The 18,570-nt window shown below is 40.5% G+C and overlaps 2 protein-coding genes across 2 annotated transcripts in view; one reads left to right on the forward strand and one right to left on the reverse strand.

The window, feature by feature from the left end:
* ryr1a (ryanodine receptor 1a (skeletal)) overlaps window positions 1-14,143 on the forward strand; it is a 50,847-nt gene extending 36,704 nt beyond the window's left edge. Inside the window, exons 86-106 of the mRNA XM_079449210.1 lie at window positions 5,382-5,462; window positions 5,651-5,739; window positions 5,930-6,058; window positions 6,464-6,568; window positions 7,643-7,724; window positions 8,078-9,375; window positions 9,457-9,527; window positions 10,160-10,328; window positions 10,399-10,485; window positions 10,605-10,856; window positions 10,949-11,079; window positions 11,165-11,207; window positions 11,278-11,414; window positions 11,530-11,590; window positions 11,673-11,819; window positions 12,101-12,235; window positions 12,358-12,514; window positions 12,688-12,752; window positions 12,855-12,955; window positions 13,029-13,080; window positions 13,396-14,143. Coding sequence (XP_079305336.1) covers window positions 5,382-5,462; window positions 5,651-5,739; window positions 5,930-6,058; window positions 6,464-6,568; window positions 7,643-7,724; window positions 8,078-9,375; window positions 9,457-9,527; window positions 10,160-10,328; window positions 10,399-10,485; window positions 10,605-10,856; window positions 10,949-11,079; window positions 11,165-11,207; window positions 11,278-11,414; window positions 11,530-11,590; window positions 11,673-11,819; window positions 12,101-12,235; window positions 12,358-12,514; window positions 12,688-12,752; window positions 12,855-12,955; window positions 13,029-13,080; window positions 13,396-13,491 — 3,488 coding nt within the window. The 3' untranslated portion in view covers window positions 13,492-14,143. The remainder of the gene's footprint in view (window positions 1-5,381; window positions 5,463-5,650; window positions 5,740-5,929; window positions 6,059-6,463; window positions 6,569-7,642; window positions 7,725-8,077; window positions 9,376-9,456; window positions 9,528-10,159; window positions 10,329-10,398; window positions 10,486-10,604; window positions 10,857-10,948; window positions 11,080-11,164; window positions 11,208-11,277; window positions 11,415-11,529; window positions 11,591-11,672; window positions 11,820-12,100; window positions 12,236-12,357; window positions 12,515-12,687; window positions 12,753-12,854; window positions 12,956-13,028; window positions 13,081-13,395) is intronic.
* il2rga (interleukin 2 receptor, gamma a) lies at window positions 13,723-18,229 on the reverse strand. Its single transcript, XM_079449211.1, has 8 exons — window positions 18,067-18,229; window positions 16,887-16,977; window positions 16,622-16,794; window positions 16,392-16,528; window positions 15,525-15,693; window positions 15,272-15,371; window positions 15,069-15,165; window positions 13,723-14,728 (listed from the first exon to the last, which is right to left on the reverse strand). Exons 1-8 carry the CDS (start codon window positions 18,128-18,130, stop codon window positions 14,480-14,482), a joined length of 1,080 nt encoding a protein of 359 aa, XP_079305337.1. The 5' UTR covers window positions 18,131-18,229; the 3' UTR covers window positions 13,723-14,479.
* Between the last annotated feature and the right edge of the window lie 341 nt (window positions 18,230-18,570).

Consider the following 18,570-nt stretch of genomic DNA (forward strand, 5'->3'; position numbering starts at 1 on the left):
CGTAGACTACCGCCAACTCAATGCTAAAACTCGGAAAGATTCGTTTCCACTGCCTCGAATCGATGAGACCTTGGATTCATTGACAGGGGCTCGCTGGTTCACTACGCTAGATCTGGCCAGCGGATATAATCAAGTCCCGGTTGCAGAGGCTGATCGCTACAAAACAGCTTTTTGTACACCTTTTGGTTTATATGAATGGAACCGTATGCCTTTTGGTTTGTGTAACGCACCAGGCACCTTCCAGCGGTTGATGCAACGGCTGTTTGGCGACCAGCAACATCAGTCTCTCCTGCTGTATCTAGACGATATTATTGTCTATTCCTCCTCTGTGCAACATCATTTACAGAGGTTGAGGATGGTGCTGGAACGGTTGCGGGCTGCTGATCTTAAGGTAAACTTGGCCAAGTGTGCATTTTTTAGAGAAAAGGTGCAGTACTTAGGACACGTAATATCCCCCCAAGGAGTGGCCACAGACCCGGCAAAGGTTGAGGTTGTGGCGCAGTGGCCACGCCCCAAGACTGTGTCAGAGCTACGTACCTTTCTGGGATTTGGTAGTTACTATCGGCGATTTGTGGAAGGGTTTGCTCAGATAGCAGCACCGTTGCATCGGCTGGTAGGGGAGGTAGGACAAGGGAAGGGGAGAACTAAGATACAGGAGTTGGATGCGTTATGGTCCGAACAGTGTGAACAAGCATTCCGGACCCTGAAAGCTAAGCTTGCCACCACACCAGTCCTGGCATATGCTGATTTTAAGTTACCGTTTATCTTGGAAGTCGATGCCAGCTATGTAGGGTTAGGTGCTGTACTGTCTCAAGAGATTGGGGGCAAGGTGAGACCAGTGGCCTATGCCAGCCGTAGCCTGCGTCCTGCAGAGCGTAACACTGCTACCTATAGTTCTATGCGGCTTGAGTTTTTGGCTCTCAAATGGGCCATGGCTGAAAAGTTTCGTGAGTACTTATTGGGCCATCGTTGTATCGTTCGTACAGACAATAACCCCCTTAGTCATTTGGCGACTGCTAAGTTAGGTGCCACCGAACAGCGATGGGCAGCTGAACTAGCGGCCTTTGATTTCGAAGTGCAGTACCGATCCGGGAGATCTAACCAGAATGCGGATGCGCTATCACGCATGACTCCTAAGGAACGGTACCTGGAAAGGGAAGGCTCGTTGGGAACATTAGTTCCTGAACTGCTTAGGCGTGCTGGAGTGGTGGATCGGGCAGACTCCACCACTGTGAGGGCCATGCAGGTGATGCCAAATCGATCTAGACCAGAGTTGGCTCGATTACAGGAGGAGGATCCCATTATCAGTTCAGCTTTTAAATTTTGGCGCCAAGGGCAAGGCCCAGGGCCCCAAGAACGACGACAGTTACCCAAGCTAGTGTTGGTGTTACTCCGGCAATGGGAGCGGTTGGAGGAACTGGGGGGCCTATTATATCGACGGGTTTGCAGTCCTGATGGTGGTGCAAAGGTGTTGCAGCTGGTGCTGCCTGTTGTGTTACAGACTGAAGTGTTGACCCAACTGCATCAGTGTCATGGGCACCAAGGCACCGAGCGCACTTTGGAACTGGTGCGACAGCGGTGCTACTGGCCTGGGATGTCGGCCGATGTAGCCCGTTGGATACAGCAATGTGAGCGGTGCCAGCAAGCCAAAGAGGCTGCCCCAGTCCCCAGAAGCTACATGGCCCATCTGTTAGCTTCCCGTCCAAATGAGATAGTGGCCATTGATTTTACGGTCCTAGAACCTTCTCGTTCGGGGCATGAAAACGTGTTAATAATGACAGACATTTTTAGTAAATTCACAGTGGCAATCCCTACTCGGGACCAACAGGCGGCGACTGTGGCTCGCGTCCTGGTTGACGAATGGTTCTTTAAGTTTGGGGTCCCAGGCCGTATCCATTCGGACCAGGGACGTAACTTCGAATCGCATCTTATCCAGCAGTTGTGCACCCTTTACCAGGTGGGTAAGTCTCGTACTACCGCATACCATCCAGCTGGTAATGGCCAGTGTGAACGGTTTAACCGTACCCTGCACAATTTGTTGCGGACCTTGCCCACTGGAAGGAAGAGGGATTGGGCCTCTTGTTTGTCCCAGGTGGTATTTTGCTATAATACCACTCCCCATCAAGCCACCGGTGAGAGTCCTTATTTTTTGATGTTCGGGCAAGAGCCTAGACTGCCTGTGGATTTCTTGCTTGGTCGGGTGCAAGAACCAGTGGCTGGTGGAGTCCATCATTGGATGGAAGAGCATCAGGCTTGCCTTAAAGTGGCCTTCGAAGGTGCCCGTGAGCGGTTGCAGGCCGCAGCTCAGCATCGCAAGGCGAAGCATGATCAACGGGTAAAAGAGCAACCGCTAGAAGAGGGCCAAAGGGTCTATCTGCGAGAACGTGGGTTCTCCGGGCGCCATAAGATCCAGGATCTGTGGAGCTCGATCATCTATCAGGTAGTTCGAGTGCCACGGGATGGGGGATCGGTGTACTCTGTAGCACCAGTGCAAGATCTCACTAAAGTCCGTAACGTGCATAGAGTGTCCCTAAAACCCAGAGTTCAAAGGGATCCCATGCCGACCGAGTCCTTTAAGGATTGGCCGGAGTTGCCAGTACCTTCAGTAAGAGAGGAAGGCTTTGAGGAATTTGAGGATGGGGATTTAGCCTTGGTGGTGACCCAGGCCCCATCAGAAATTCCAGAGAGCATTGGGGTGAATAGAGCATCGCCAGAGGTAAGGGCGAGTCCTGCGGTACCTGGGGGTGCAGTTGGGGGGAGCGAGAGGAGTGTAAGTGTACCATTAGACGTAGTACCAGATTCTATCGGACCGTCTAGTATCTCCGAAAGGATCGTTAGACCTAGACGTGCTAGGGCCGGGCAGCATACGAATTTGTACCATTTACCACGGACCGTAGGGGCTGAGGCTCATCAGATTTCTGCTGGGTCTACTTCAGGGCTAAATCGTGCTATGGCTTTCAGACCTTGAGGCTACGTTGTTCATCGTCGGGACTACGATGACTTGTGGGGGGGGTAGATTGTGGTGATGCGATTGCCTGACCCACCTATGTTTGAGGAAATGGTACGGTCCGGGGGTATAAAGGTAGATAGGACTGGCATGTCACACAGGTGTGTCCTATAGGGCTTCCGGGAGTACTTTTATTTCCGGTGGGTTGGGCTACACGTCCAAGAGTGTGGTTGAGGAGTACTGCGGGCATTTGTGAATGGCCATGTATTTTCGAGAGCCATTAGTGAAGTCTGCGTCAAGTGCGTGGTGCATTACGGGTCATTAGCTGCAGTGACTTTGGGTGTTGGAGGTGTTGCAGCAGGCTGAACCGACGCCAGTTCGCAGGCTGATACCGGCGCTATTTGGGGCTGTGATTCTCCCTTATGGACTAGCGCTATCGTACCTGCATGTATAACGACTGCTTGAACTGGAGTGTTTTCCGAGATAGACAGTGCCACTATTGTTCGCACTGATTCGTCCAACTTACCATTTCTCCTACCTGACTGCCTAGTGGATTCCTGAACCGGGTTGTTTCCAGACCCGTTACTTTTAGTGCGACGCTTAATTTACCTTCCACTTTCATTTCCTGCGTAGCGGATGCATGAAGCTGACTGTTCCGGACCGAAGTGGACAGTCCGTAGAGTCGTGTTTATTTCCCTTTTTGCTCTTTCACTCGTTGCCGTGCCTGGGACAGCGTCTTTGTCCCGGTTGGTGTGGAGGATCTATTCCCATTTAGCTGGCAGTTATTTCCAGTGTATAATAACCATTTAGTGTCTGTTGACGTGCTTCGATATCGCGTTCTGCGTGTCTATAGGCACGACATTTGGCTCTCTTTCTCGGAGGACTGGTGATTACCGGACTAGCTACTATTATCGATGTCATTTTGGGCGTAACTTGTTTTGTTTAAATTGATTTTGTTTAATTCGTTTTGTTTAAAATTTATTTTGTTTAATTCGTTTTGTTTAAGTGATTTTGTTTACTTCGCTTTGCCTAAGTGATTTGGTTTTGTTTAAGTGATTTTGTTTACTTCGTTTTGCTTAAGTGATTTGGTTTAATTTGTTTTGTGTAAGTGATTTGGTTTACTTCGTTTTGCTTAAGTGATTTTGTTTACTTCGTTTTGCTTAAGTGATTTTGTTTACTTCGTTTGTTTTGTTTAAGTGATTTTGTTTAATTTGTTTTGTTTAAGTGATTTGGTTTAATTTGTTTTGTGTAAGTGATTTTGGGATTGAGTTTATTAATTTTCTTTTCGTTCCAGAATTAGGGGGAATTAGTCGCGGTCGAGATCCTCTGTATGTGGTGCTGTGGTTGACTTGTTTGTAGTGTCCACAATATCGAAACATTTGGCGTGTGGTGACGTGAGTGAGCACAACGGTTGTCGGATCAATCGGACGACTTTCCCCAATTCTGGGTTGGACGTTTTAAGTGTGTGTATGCTTTGTACGAAGATGATGGCCTGTTTCTTTTAATGACTTTAATTAAATGTGATTTTGTATTTTAGATGGTGTGTGTGAAATAAATTGTTTACCAGCTTCCCTTTTGTCTGCTACCTGTCTCAGCCAATAACGAACCTGTGAGCTTTTGGTGATTTACTTAATTTTGGGTCCCTGGCCCTATCCGGGGTGGCGTAGTCGGCTCATGCTTTGATTAATCTCCTTTCACCGTATGCCATCGCCACATATATTTGTCCCAACTGGAACATTTCTATTAAATCAAATAATTTGTCATTCTTAATCTGTCAAATCATAAACCGGTTGGAAATCTTTTTTCACACAACTCTGACACTGCCATTTTTTAAATGATTTATTATTTTGTTGCAAACCGAACCCTTTCTTGCCCAAGGTTTTGACTGACAGTGATTTTATATGAATGGAGCTTCATATAGATCCTCCCCCCCCCCCCATAACCACAGTTGAGGTTAGGATTGCAGTAGGTCTGTCCCGCATGCGAATACTGCTTACTTTAGGGCTTTACATTTTACTTCTGTATTTGAGCTGTTTGTATATCAGTGTCCTTATATCTGTGATCATAGACACACATTATCACGTACTGTACGTACATCATCTGTGTTCACTTTATGTGTCGTGTTATTTGGGAAAAGTGATTCTGTGACGTCTCTCATTTTGTGCTGCTAAAGTTCAGGCTTAGATGAAGAGTTTAGACAGTTGCTGCTTTGCGTGCACAAGGGGACGTACATATTTGCACTAACATAGTAACATGACAGAAGGCAGTTTGTTTGTTGTCTCTGTGTAATCTCTCGTTCTCTTTCACTTCCTGTCTTCGCTGTTATAGATTAGTTGTTCTAATCTGATTGTCCCTCCACTAAACCTGCGATCAAAGACAAAAAGACCCGGTCAGGTTAAGTTATATGTTTTGTGTTTCCGGCCCTTTTACTCAGGTGAGAAGGTCATGGCTGATGACGAGTTCACCTGTGACCTCTTCCGCTTCCTGCAGCTACTTTGTGAGGGTCACAACAACGGTGCGTCCTAAGTTTACATGTAAAATACAGTGAATGTGCTTTAATTTACTCATAACTTATAATGCCAAATCTGTTATTTAGTATAAATCAGTAATATCGTTTGATGTAATGTCTAAGAAACTCCCCTTGTTTTTATCTTATTTATATTTTGTATATTTTAAATGTATGAATTATTATATCCTCTTTAGACTTCCAGAACTACCTGAGAACGCAGACAGGAAGCACAACCACCATCAATGTCATTATCTGCACTGTGGATTACCTGCTTAGACTGCAGGTGAGGTCCTTTTATAAATAAAGAAAGAAAGAAAGAGAAAGATCAATTCTAAACAATTCACTGAACAATTCACTAAATTTATACACGGTAACAAAACAATTAAACACATGCAAAATACTGTATGTAGATTTTTCCGCTTATCATAGTTTTTATTTTTGTAATTCGCATTAACTTTCTATATTCTCTCCAGGAATCGATCAGTGATTTCTACTGGTATTATTCAGGAAAGGACATAATAGATGAACCAGGCAAGAGGAATTTTTCTAAAGCCATGACTGTTGCCAAACAAGTGTTCAACAGCCTCACCGAGTACATACAGGTATGTCTTATTATTCCTATGTGAATTTTTTTCATTCCTTAACGGTGCTGTATGTAATTTTTTAAAGGATCTATTGACAGAAATGCAATATACCGTATTATACAATACATTCAGTAACCATGTCCTCAGAGGTGTTCAAGACCTTAAATAAAGCGTTATGTTTTTCCTGCCATAAAATAAGCTATATCTATCTATATACACTCATCACTAGATGCCACTAAATGTCATGCAGTGGACCTTTAAAAAAAATCTTTACTTTTTTGTTTGCTTAAATGTTTTTTTTATGATTGTGATGTTTATAATTGTTCTAAAAAGCTATTTAATTCTCTGTAAACCTTTGGTTTTCAAAACATGCATCAATACAGAACATTATATTTATATTTAAAAGTTGCTGGTGTGTTTCAGGGGCCCTGCACTGGAAACCAGCAGTCCCTGGCCCACAGTCGTCTGTGGGACGCTGTGGTGGGCTTCCTGCATGTGTTTGCCCATATGATGATGAAACTGGCTCAGGTAACTCACTTTGTCTTCGTATTGTCCGCCATACAGATAATGAACAAATACAATCTATGTGAATAGATAAATTCATATGTTTTTTCTACAATAACACATATATGAGTAGTTTTTGTATCTCAGCATCATGTGTAGATATGCGCAAAATGTAATTAATTTGTACTAAAAGAGCACATGTATAGTTTAGTGGCTAATAGATAATGCATGTTAATGAAATTGCTGTTGTAGTTGCTACTATAAAACTGTTTTAATAAAATAATCAAGTGCTTTTACTTAAATGATACAAAACAGAATGTTAAACATGTTACATTCTGTAAACTTTCAGACTGCTAGTTGTGTTGGAATGTTATATTGTTTTTGCTCTAAATACTCTACTGATGAATTAAACTGTTTTTCATACGGCCTGTGCAGGGAAGAGTATGTATCACTCTATTTATTTATTGAATTGGTTGTATTTGAGTCCCCTTATCCCTCGTTTATGATCCAGGTTGTTTGAACCCAAGACTCGAAGTAAAACAAAACCTTAATAATACCGTGGTTGATTTCTGTATATTTTACCCAAATTATTTGGGAACTTTATTGTTTTATTGTATATTTAACTTCACTGTATATTTGGCCAATTGTTTTGTTATATATCTTTACTTAATTTGTAAACATGCTAGCTTTTGCCAGCAAGTGGGTCAAACAGCTTGAGAAAATGTCTGGCAGATAACATGAGCTTTATGTGAATTTGTTGTAATAAAATTAGTATTTAATAGGATTTGTGGGATTTAATTCTGTGTTAAATCATTTAAAATGTCTTCTTCTAGTGTGGTTTTGATTTCATAATCTCTTGCATGTTTGTTTGTATTTCTAATAAGTAACCTACTATTTTTGCTGCATACGATAACATTTTGAAATGTAAAATTACAGCAATGTGAGGTAGTAAAGCTATTTTTTTTTACACCTGTTCTATAATTACAAGTTAATTCTACCCTCAAAACTAATGAGGCTGACTAGCACTATTTCTAACATATATTATTTCAGTTTTGGTACTGTCATGTGTTATTTGTCATGTCATTTGTTTTCTTGTAGGATTCCAGTCAGATTGGTCTTCTGAAGGAGCTGTTGGACCTTCAGAAAGACATGGTGGTCATGTTGCTGTCTCTCCTTGAGGGTATAAAGAAAATTTTACAATTGCTTAACGTGATAGCCAAAATAGAATTGCCATTTCTTTCTGTCTTCTGCAGATTAAAAAAGAAGATATTTTGAAGGATGTTGGTAACCAACCATGGTGGTACCCATTAACTTACATTGATTTGGTGTCCCGCCATTGTTCCGTTGCCAACAGTCTTTAAAATATCTTCTGTTGTGTTCTGCAGAAGACAGAAAATCATACAGTTTTGAAATGAAAAGATGGTGCGTGAAAGATGACAGAATTCAAAAAAAATTTGGGCACTATCTCAAGTTTTGCACTGATCTCAATTGAATATGAAATCAGTCAGTTAATTTATTTTCAATGTTTCACAGGTAATATTGTAAATGGCACCATTGCTCGCCAAATGGTGGACATGCTTGTGGAATCTTCTAGTAATGTGGAAATTATCCTCAAATTCTTCGACATGTTCCTAAAGCTGAAGGACATTGTTGCGTCTGACGCCTTCCGTGACTACGTGACCGACCCTAGAGGTTTGATATCCAAAAAGGACTTTCAGAAAGCCATGGACAGTCAGAAACAATACACCCCATCGGAGATCCAGTTCCTGTTATCCTGCTCGGAGGCAGATGAGAACGAGATGATTAATTACGAAGAGTTCTCCAACCGCTTCCAAGAGCCGGCAAAAGACATCGGTTTTAACATCGCTGTGCTGCTAACCAACCTCTCCGAGCACGTCCCTCATGATACCAGGTTACAAAACTTCCTCGAACAGGCTGAGAGCGTTCTGAACTATTTCCGCCCCTTCTTGGGCCGGATCGAGATAATGGGTGCCAGCAGAAAGATTGAAAGAATCTACTTTGAGATCAGCGAGGTGAATCGTAAACAGTGGGAGATGCCTCAGGTGAAAGAGTCCAAGCGCCAATTCATATTTGACGTGGTCAACGAAGGTGGTGAGTCGGAGAAGATGGAGCTTTTTGTCAACTTCTGTGAGGACACCATCTTCGAGATGAACATCGCTTCTCAGATTTCCGAGCAGGACGAGGAAGAGAAAGAGGAAGATGATGAGGAAGATGCCGAGGGAGGAGATGGAGGAGGAGGCGACGAAGAAGGTGGTGGAGAGGATGGCCAGCCGGATTCAAGCTCCGCCTTTGCGGATTTCATCAAAAGCGTCATGAATTTCCTGGGTTTGTTTACCTTTCGTAATATTCGTAGACAGTATCGCAGGCTCAGGAAGATGACCATCAAGGAAATGATCATAGGCCTCGTAACTTTCCTCTGGACAATCTTCATGGGCATCCTCCATTTCATCTATAGCGTTTGTAAAGGTTTCTTCCTGCTCATCTGGCAAACTCTGTTTGGAGGTGGTTTAGTCGAAGGGGCCAAAAACATCACGGTGACCGAGATTCTAGCCAGCATGCCGGATCCAACACAGGATGAGGTGCACGGAGACCTGCCTGGAGAACCAAGGAGTGGAGAGGAACAGGAAACTGGAGGAATAACCGACTCCATGGATGCAGGAGGTGGAGAGGAAGAGGATGAAGACAACCAAGAAAGTGACTGTGGGAAAATTCCGGGTATCGATACGCCTGGTGGGCTTGGAGATATGGGTGACACGACCCCCGTGGAACCACCTACTCCAGAGGGGACTCCTTTACTGAAGAGGAAAATGGTATGGTGCTTATTCAACTAATCTTTAAGCCACACAACTTTCATTTACACAAATGTTGTTTCTTGTATTTTTGTGCTGCAGCAGCCAGAAGAAGCCGGACATGAGCGACCTCCTGCTATTGAACAACCTCCTCCTGAACCAGAGAAAGCAGAGTGAGTGACCACCATACAGGTCCCTCCTTGTCCACCTATCTGAAAAGTTGGTTTCGGGTGCTATTAATAATACCACAGATACTACAAGACTGGAAAAAAACTATATTAACCACTATATTAACCAGTGTTGAAGGGGTGATGGAATGAAGATTGTGGTGTTTGTGTTGAATCCTTTTTTTAGTTTTAGTTTTGCGAATCATTCGAAACACAACGGTAGCTGACACAGGACAAAGATGTCGTCACGTTTCTGCCAAAGATGATAACTTATTTACGAAAAACGCGCTCTGTTGAGCAGTTTGTCCCTTTATGACTACTGTAGAAACAACATGGCGAATTCAATGCAAGGGGACCCGCGGTATGTGTAGATAAAAATAGCTCATTCTAAGGTAATAAAAACACAACGCCTAATTATTCAAGATCTTTAAAGACATACTTATGTATAAAAGAGTGAATTGCATTTCTGTCAAAAGATCCTCGTAAATATTACACACATCACCTTTAACATTCACAGCAAATAGAAGCTTGAAAATGTTAAAAATATATCATAAAAATGTTATGTAAACTGCATTTACTACCATGGACTATGCTGTGTACATTTTAAATGTTTACTGATCATCTGTCATATGTTACAGCACTGAGAATGGTGAGAAGGTAGAGAGGGAAGTAGGAACCAAGTCTGAGCCGACAGCAGAGGAACCAAAACCAGAGAGAGCCACCAAAACCAAGAAGGAGAAGAAGCCTGCTAAAGGAGCCGGATTTGAGCTTTGGAATGAGCTAGATGTTCAAAGAAATAAATTCATGGTAGGGGAAAAAATCTTAATCTTTAATGATGGAATTGACTTTTAATTCACTCTTAACCTTTCATTCTCAGAACTGTTTGTCCCGCAACTTCTACAACATTCGTTTCCTGGCTCTGTTCCTGGCATTTGCCCTCAACTTTATTCTGCTCTTCTACAAGGTCTGGTTTTGCCTTTTTTGTTGTTTATTTGTATATTTCATAATTAACTTCCTTAATATTGTGTAGAACTACTTTACAACACATATAAGAGTTATTTATTCATCATCTTGTTTCCTCAGGTATCAGATACTCCTCCCAATGTTGAAGACTTTGAAGGCTCGGGTGTCTTTGAAGGCTCTGGACTGTTTGAAGGTTCCGGTGAGGAGTCTGAGGGCTCTGGTGGAGATGATGTCGGGGAAGACGATGAGGAAGGTCCTGTTTATTTTTTCCTGGAAGAGAGCACAGGATACATGCAGCCCACTATGTCTGGCCTGGCAATTCTGCACACCATCATTGCATTCATTACCATCATCGGATACAACTGCCTCAAGGTTTTAAACCTCTGTTTAGTCACTTTACTGTCCTTGAACTTCTTAATCTTAGTTCAGGATTCTTACAAACAATACTTTATTGTGCATATTAGATTCCGCTGGTCATCTTTAGGAGAGAGAAGGAACTGGCAAGGAAGCTGGAGTTTGATGGTCTTTATATAACAGAACAGCCAGAAGATGATGACATCAAGGGCCAGTGGGACAGACTGGTATTAAACACACCGTAAGTGCTTAGAGATGCTCTTCTATATACATTTTTGATTAATTCCTGCTGTCAATTCGTAGAGCTTTTGCGTTTATTGTTTTAGGTCTTTTCCCTCCAACTACTGGGACAAGTTTGTGAAGCGAAAGGTAAGCTTACTCTTGTTAGTTCACATTTGGAAGTGAATGCATTTATTGCTGATCGTTCTTTCCGATCAAGGTGCTGGATAAATATGGCGATATTTACGGACGTGAGCGAATTGCTGAGCTGTTGGGTATGGATCTGGCATCACTGGATGTCAGCAAACAACAGACAGACAAGAAACACGAAGAACCAGACAACTCTATGCTCGCATGGTATTCAAACAACAGCACAGCTAAACCAATGAATGTGCATGATCCTTTAACATTATATTTATTTAGGATCAGAATACCAAATAATTACTCTTTTGTTTCCATGTTTTATTTTCAGGTTCACTGCCATTGACATCAAATATCAAATTTGGAAATTCGGAGTTGTATTTACAGACAACGTAAGTCATTGTTGCGAGTTGTTACGAAAGGTCAGAACGTTTTCCATGCTGCCATAAGCATTGACGTGTTTTCTGTTGACAGACTTTCCTCTACCTGGTGTGGTACACCGTGATGTCACTTCTGGGACATTACAACAACTTTTTTTTCGCCTGTCACCTGCTTGACATCGCGATGGGGGTCAAGACCCTGCGCACCATTCTGTCCTCGGTCACGCACAACGGAAAACAGGTACAGACAGGAACACTGCGTACTGCAAAAATTCAATCCAACTCAAAACGTTGAAATGGTTTTATCTGATTTGGCTATTTTACTTTCATTTGTAATGTTCCACATTAAATCAGTGACTCACTACATGTACAGAACTTAAACCAAAATGTATTTGTAGTGCATGAAATATACATAAACAAATGTGAAGTTACCCAAGTTAACAGCCCAGCTAACGTGTATTTACAATTAAGGTTTATAAGATGTAAACCTTCCTACCGTTTGACCCCTGTGTATTGTTTCAGTTAATGATGACTGTGGGTTTGCTGGCCGTGGTTGTGTACCTCTACACTGTGGTGGCCTTCAACTTCTTCAGGAAGTTCTACAATAAGAGCGAAGATGAGGATGAACCTGACATGAAGTGTGATGACATGATGACGGTGACTGTTTAAGGATTCTACATAATCTGTCATCTTTCACTACAACTTCTGCTTTTGTTGAACACCTGCAATAACAATCCCTTTGAATCTCTCCCTGTCTTTCTCTCTCTCTCTTTCTGTAGTGTTATCTGTTCCACATGTACGTGGGTGTGCGAGCAGGAGGAGGTATAGGAGATGAGATTGAGGATCCAGCAGGTGACGAGTATGAACTCTATCGTGTGGTCTTCGACATCACCTTCTTCTTCTTTGTCATTGTCATCCTACTCGCCATCATTCAGGGTAAAATGTCTTTCAATTCGTATTTGAGTTTCATTCAAAACTGCAGATTTGAACAACTGCTCAAGTGATGTTGACAAACTATCAACAAATCCCACTGTGAAAACATGTCCTAAATTACATTTAAATTATAAGGTGGATATACTGTATATCATATCTGTCCCGTGTCTGCACAGGTTTAATCATTGATGCCTTTGGTGAACTTAGAGACCAGCAAGAACAAGTCAAAGAGGACATGGAGGTACTCATTTTAATACTATATTTTTACATTAAAGCCTTTTTGTAATATTTTTATGCATTATTGCTCGTGTGACTGATGTTACACCGTATGCCACTTCTCCAGACCAAGTGCTTTATATGTGGGATAGGGAGTGATTACTTTGATACAACTCCACATGGCTTTGAGACCCACACACTTGAGGAACATAACCTGGCCAATTACATGTGAGTAATGCAGTCCTTTAAACGCCGTTTCTCAGACATATGCAAACAGCACTGACCTTTCTCTCATCGCTAGGTTCTTCCTGATGTATTTAATCAACAAAGATGAAACCGAGCACACTGGACAGGTAGACTTTGACAGCTATTATTCAGCACAGAGGTCACTTAATGTGATCACTTCACTGATTCACATGCACATTTTGAGATTTGTTCATATTTTCCATTATTTCTTTTTAACACATTTTGAAAGTTGCATTTAATAGCATTGACATTTTTGTACAGTTGAGATGCTTTGTAAACTGCCTTTATACGGCCATGGGCTAGATCTGCAACACCAAAATCTTTGGTTTAGGACTAGTGAAATTTGTTAAGTTTGAATCGCCTTGCATTAAAGCATCTGCTAATGCAAATATATTTATAATCATGAATGTGTGTTTCCACAGGAGTCGTATGTATGGAAGCTGTACCAGGAGAGGTGCTGGGATTTCTTTCCTGCTGGAGATTGCTTTAGAAAACAATATGAAGATCAGCTTGGATAGTTCAAAAATAATCTACAGACATTTATTGTTGCCCCCCATAATACAAAGTCAATTCATCTGATATTATATTGGCACAGAAGTCTGCGTGTTTTATAAATGAATATAAGTTTTGAACTTATATTATTCATTTGAGCATAGTTTCTTTTCTTTTTCTGAAGATGTGAGGAATATGACATATTTATGCATTGTTTGTCTTTGTGTTTGTGAAATAGTAGTCATGGATTTTATGTCATGTCATTGCAGTTCACACTAGGCGCACTTTTTATTGAATTATTGCAAATGAATTACATTCAATTTGACACATCATATACAGTATGTGTTCAAATATCTTAAACAGCAGTGTCACATACATTAAACAAGAATTTCCTAGCATCTGTCATAGAGCGAAACTAATTATATTAAAGTGGGAGAAAATGTAAAAAAAAGTGAAGTTTCCAAAAACAGAGACTGATAGATATAAGTGGTTCAATACAGATTCTGAGTAGTCTACATACATCAGAGGCTTTAGCAATAACTGCTTGCATTTTACCTTCCACAGTGGTGATCCTGGGCTACAATGTTTTTAATTTATTCCGTTATTCTGCACCACCCCAAAAACTCCATAATATGTTGTTCTTGACTGTTCTATCAAAATAAACTACAAAAATGCCCTAAAACCAGTCTCTCTCCTTTTTCTGAGCAGCATGAGTTACACATAACATTCATTTGGAGAAAACAAACAAATAATACGATTTTGACTTTGTAAGGACCCAAATAACAAAATGTCAATACTGAATAAAACACAATCGTGTTTTAAAATTTACGTCTTTTCCACATCTTTCTTTCCACCACAGTAGATAGCATTGTCATATGTGTCATACTTCAAAAACCGAAAAGATTTGAAAAACTACCCAACAGCAACACTCTTAACACTGACTCGTTCTGTCCTAACACCTTCTTTCTAACATCTTATCTTTTAGATGAGTACTTCGGACTAACCGGCTGTCATCTAAACTGGATTATATGTCTGACATGGAGAGTCAATCGGGAAGGTCTCGGCAGGTCCAGGTATGGTGGAGGCAGATGAATAGTTCTGCATGCATTGATAATCTGTCGACAGATCTGTTGGGATTGAGAGGACACTGCCACCATCACTGCTCGACTGGGACACTATTCTGTACTCACGTACAGGACAGGCACGCTCGGTGAAATTGGGTTTGAAGCCTTTCTCCAGGTCTTTGGAGATGGAGAGCCATTTCTGTGTGACAAAGGAAACACAGAGATTACCACTTTGAACCAAAACAAAAAAAATTATTTGTGGATGATCAAAGTAAAAGTTTACCAAAAAATACAATTTCTGTCATCATTTCACAATTTCATCTCACCTGATCCAAACCTGTATGACCTTTTTCCTTCATTAGAACACAAAAGAAGATATTTTGAAGAATGTTGCTAACCTGCACCCATTCACTTGCATTGGTTTTGTGTCCATACAATAGAAGTGAATGGGGACCAGTGCTGTTTGGTTACCAATCTTCACAATATCTCCTTTAAAATAATTTATGGAACATTGGAAGTAATCGGTATGAGATATTTACCTCAATGTTGCCATCATAGTTGTCGAAAAACGCAGCAAGGTATTTGCTCACATTTTGCCCAGCGTTTGGCACCACCGGTATCAAGATTATCCTTAATCTATGAAGGATCATTAAACATCACATTCGCAAATTTAAAACACTTTAGGCTAAGGAGATGTTTAAACGTGTAAAAATAAGTTAACAAAGGGATGAATAATACAAACCTTTCGCTGTGGACCAGCAAGCAGGAGAGCATGACAAGCATTATTGTAGCTCCTACCGTATACATCACCACTGATGTCATAGACATTGAAACTGGGCTTTCTGGGAAAAGCATAGAGAGTTGCTATTGGTTAGGAGTCATGAAGATGCCTATTTGCAATCTGGCCATTTATTTGATATCTCAAAATGTAGTTACCTCTATAGTTACCAGAGAGCAGCAAATAAGATTATATAAGATTCTTCCTGTGTCAGTACCTGTGTTATTGTTGGGCTTTGAAGGTCCCCAGTACACCGGCTTGCTCCAGTCGCTCCAAAACTTGGACTCTCCACAAGCTGATCCCACCCGGGCCCTGACTTGGAACTCGTACCGTTTTTGGGTGGGGAAGGGTAAGCTGAAGGAGTTTATATTGGATGGTTTTTGGTTCTATGGAGAGAATAAAGATGTCGCCTTTCTAGTAATTGTTAGTCAAAGCATCTTAGGTGAGATGACCTTTCTCAAAAAACACTATTGAATGGAAGCTGAACCAGCCTGGGAGACCGGTTTAAACCGTATTAGAATGGCAAACAAACATAGGCTGGTTTATTTTTTAGTAGAGACCATTCCATTTTGTTCTGCGGAACACAAAGGAAGACACATTTAATCTCCCTTTTACCGTCATAGTTGGGAAAGTAAATACTATGGGAGTCAACGGGGGAGGAGATCTGTTTTTTTAATGACATTCTTCCAAATATATTCCGTTGTGTTTAGCAGAACAAAGAAATGTATACATGTTTGGAACATCCTGAAGGTGAGTAAATAATGACAGAATTTAAATTTTTGGGTGACTATCCCTTTAAGTTTTATAGGGGTCAGCTGTGGCCTGACCCCTATAAAACTAATGGTTAGAGCGTTGGGCTTGTGGTCAGAAGGTTGCCGGTTCTAATCTCAGTGCCAGCAGGTCACGACTGAAGGGCCCTTGAGCAAGGCACCTTACCCCTGATTGCTCTGCAGTAATGTTCCACTGTATAAAACTACTTGTAAGTCGCTTTGGATAAAAGCGTCTGCCAAATGAATAAATGTAAATGTAAGTTTGACTTTAATCTTGAATTAAACGTAGAACTGTTTCCTTTATAACAATTTACCAGCCAGTCCATGTTGCCCGTCCTGTGGCGAACTTCACTTTCAATGCAGTTTTTGTTTTGTGTAATATTCCAATGAAGCCACAGTTCGGTGTCCTTTCTCGCCTCAATAGTCAGGTTATATGGAGGGTAAAGCTTCACTATTAGACACAAAGTAAAAAGTGTGATTTTATTAAAAGCTTACCAATTCTATACAGTTATGATCATAATGAATAACAGCAGATTTCTCATACCCTCTTGTTTCAGTTGATGCGTCTGTTTGGTCACCAAAGTGCCATTCTTATAATACAACCACGTGTCTAGCGAATTGAATCTTTGAGTTTCAGTGTATGGAAACACACAGCCCAGGTTAACACCGCTCATCTTGTGATAGTTAGAACAATACAGTTTGTCATAATTTGCAAACCTAGGAGAAATCACATGGATTAGTCCTAAAGCATTCAACCAAAAATGCAAGAATGAAAAAATGCATTTCTGTTGTGTGTGTATGTTAAATACCTGCTCTCGAATATGTAAGGGTACTTTTGGTTTCCCTCCTCAGTCCACGTACAATTCACATATTCCAGATTTATGATAATGCAGTTTATGCCTGGGTGAAAATTGGAGAAATGGAGGATGTAAAAAAAACACGGCACTAATTATTTTAACCATTCGCCCAACGTTGTTTATAGTAGGCTACACATGAAAAATGGAAATAAAATGTGGGAATGAATTATTTAGTAGCAAACTGCAAGGGTTTATTTTTAGATTAAATTTTAAAAGGATGGTTCATTTATCATTTATCACCCTCTTGTCTTCTTACTTCAGTAGAGCTATATATATATATATATATATATATATATTAAGTTGGTTACCGAATAGCACCAGAACCCATTCACTTCTATTGTGTTTATGGATACAAAAGTAAGTGATTTTCTACTGTTACCAACATTCAACAAAATATCTTCTGTGTTGTGCAGAATTAAAGAAAGTCACACAGGTTTGAAATGACAAGAGTGTGAGTAAATGACGACAGAATAAACATTTTTGGTTGAACTATCGCTTTAACAACAAATGTCAAGTCAGTTGCAATGCGTGTTGATTATCAGTGGAGGGCCTTGAACCTAGCATTTTAAGGAATAGACATAGATACGACAGGAAGTAGAGTACAAAAAATATAGATGATTTTAAATACACTTTTGGGTTTCCAAATCTCACATTACAATCTTTCAGAAGCATTCTTATATGTTGTTTAGTTCATTATATGAAAGTTAGTAAAGTTTAAAGAATGTAAAGGTTACTTAAAAAGGCTTCAAGGCCATGGTGCGTAGGCTATGCGAAAGATCAGACATGTTGGAAATCAAGTGATCGAAACGTGTTAACAACTTGACAAAAGGCATCATGAATTTTATAGTTCCATTAGAATGACGTTCAAGGTAAATTCTCCTGACGAAATATTCTGTATCCAGAAACATTGAGTGGTAATATACTTTTTACCAACTTCATAGAAATGCACTACTTCTGTACTTTTATGGTTCATCAAGTAATACATCAATTGAATCATTTAAAATCCCTGATAGCCAACTTTTGATATTACTTCTGTACTTTATAAACTAATTACCATACATCTAGGAAAAAAGAACACAATGTTACAAGAAAAAAATATTTTGTTTTAAAATGTAACTAGTACAATACTCACTTGGATTGGATGATGCTAATGAAGGTATGTAGCAAAAACAAAGAATGAACAACAGCAACATCATCTTTAAAGAAAGTCACGTATCGCAACAGTTTTTCTGTCTACATCGATCTTTTCCTGTTCATCGATCTGAGTGCGCTCTGTGTGTGCGGATGCATGTGACGGGTTTCCTGTTAGAAAAGCCACATTCTATTTTAGAGGCCTTCAGTTTCACTCGAAATGTGCACCTATATGTAATACATAACCCAAAGTATAAAGAAAAAAACTCGCTTTGTTTGCAATGCCTCGTTTTATTCTGAAGTTAGCTTTTTACATAAAACGCCAAAAGGTTATTAAAAGTCTAAAATTGTTTTACTTACATTTCAAAATATAAGTATATATGCATTACAATGTGGGCACTTCTGTGCACAAAACTATACATGGTGACCTTTATTTCAATGCAGCATAATTGGTCATTTAATACAAATTTTATTCTTATGGTAAACAGTGAACTGAAAGGATGAT

Source organism: Barbatula barbatula, assembly GCF_947034865.1.
Source record: "Barbatula barbatula genome assembly, chromosome: 24".
In the NCBI taxonomy this organism is placed as follows: Eukaryota; Metazoa; Chordata; class Actinopteri; order Cypriniformes; family Nemacheilidae; genus Barbatula; species Barbatula barbatula.

Excerpts from the sequence above, each read along its gene's own strand:
- il2rga (XM_079449211.1), bottom strand. The coding sequence starts at position 18,130 with ATGATGTTGCTGTTGTTCATTCTTTGTTTTTGCTACATACCTTCATTA. Across the intron at positions 16,978-18,066 it reads ATTAGCATCATCCAATCCAA|GCATAAACTGCATTATCATA; the intron begins GTGAGTATTGTA and ends ATTTTCACCCAG. Across the intron at positions 16,529-16,621 it reads GCATCAACTGAAACAAGAGG|TGAAGCTTTACCCTCCATAT; the intron begins GTATGAGAAATC and ends TGTGTCTAATAG.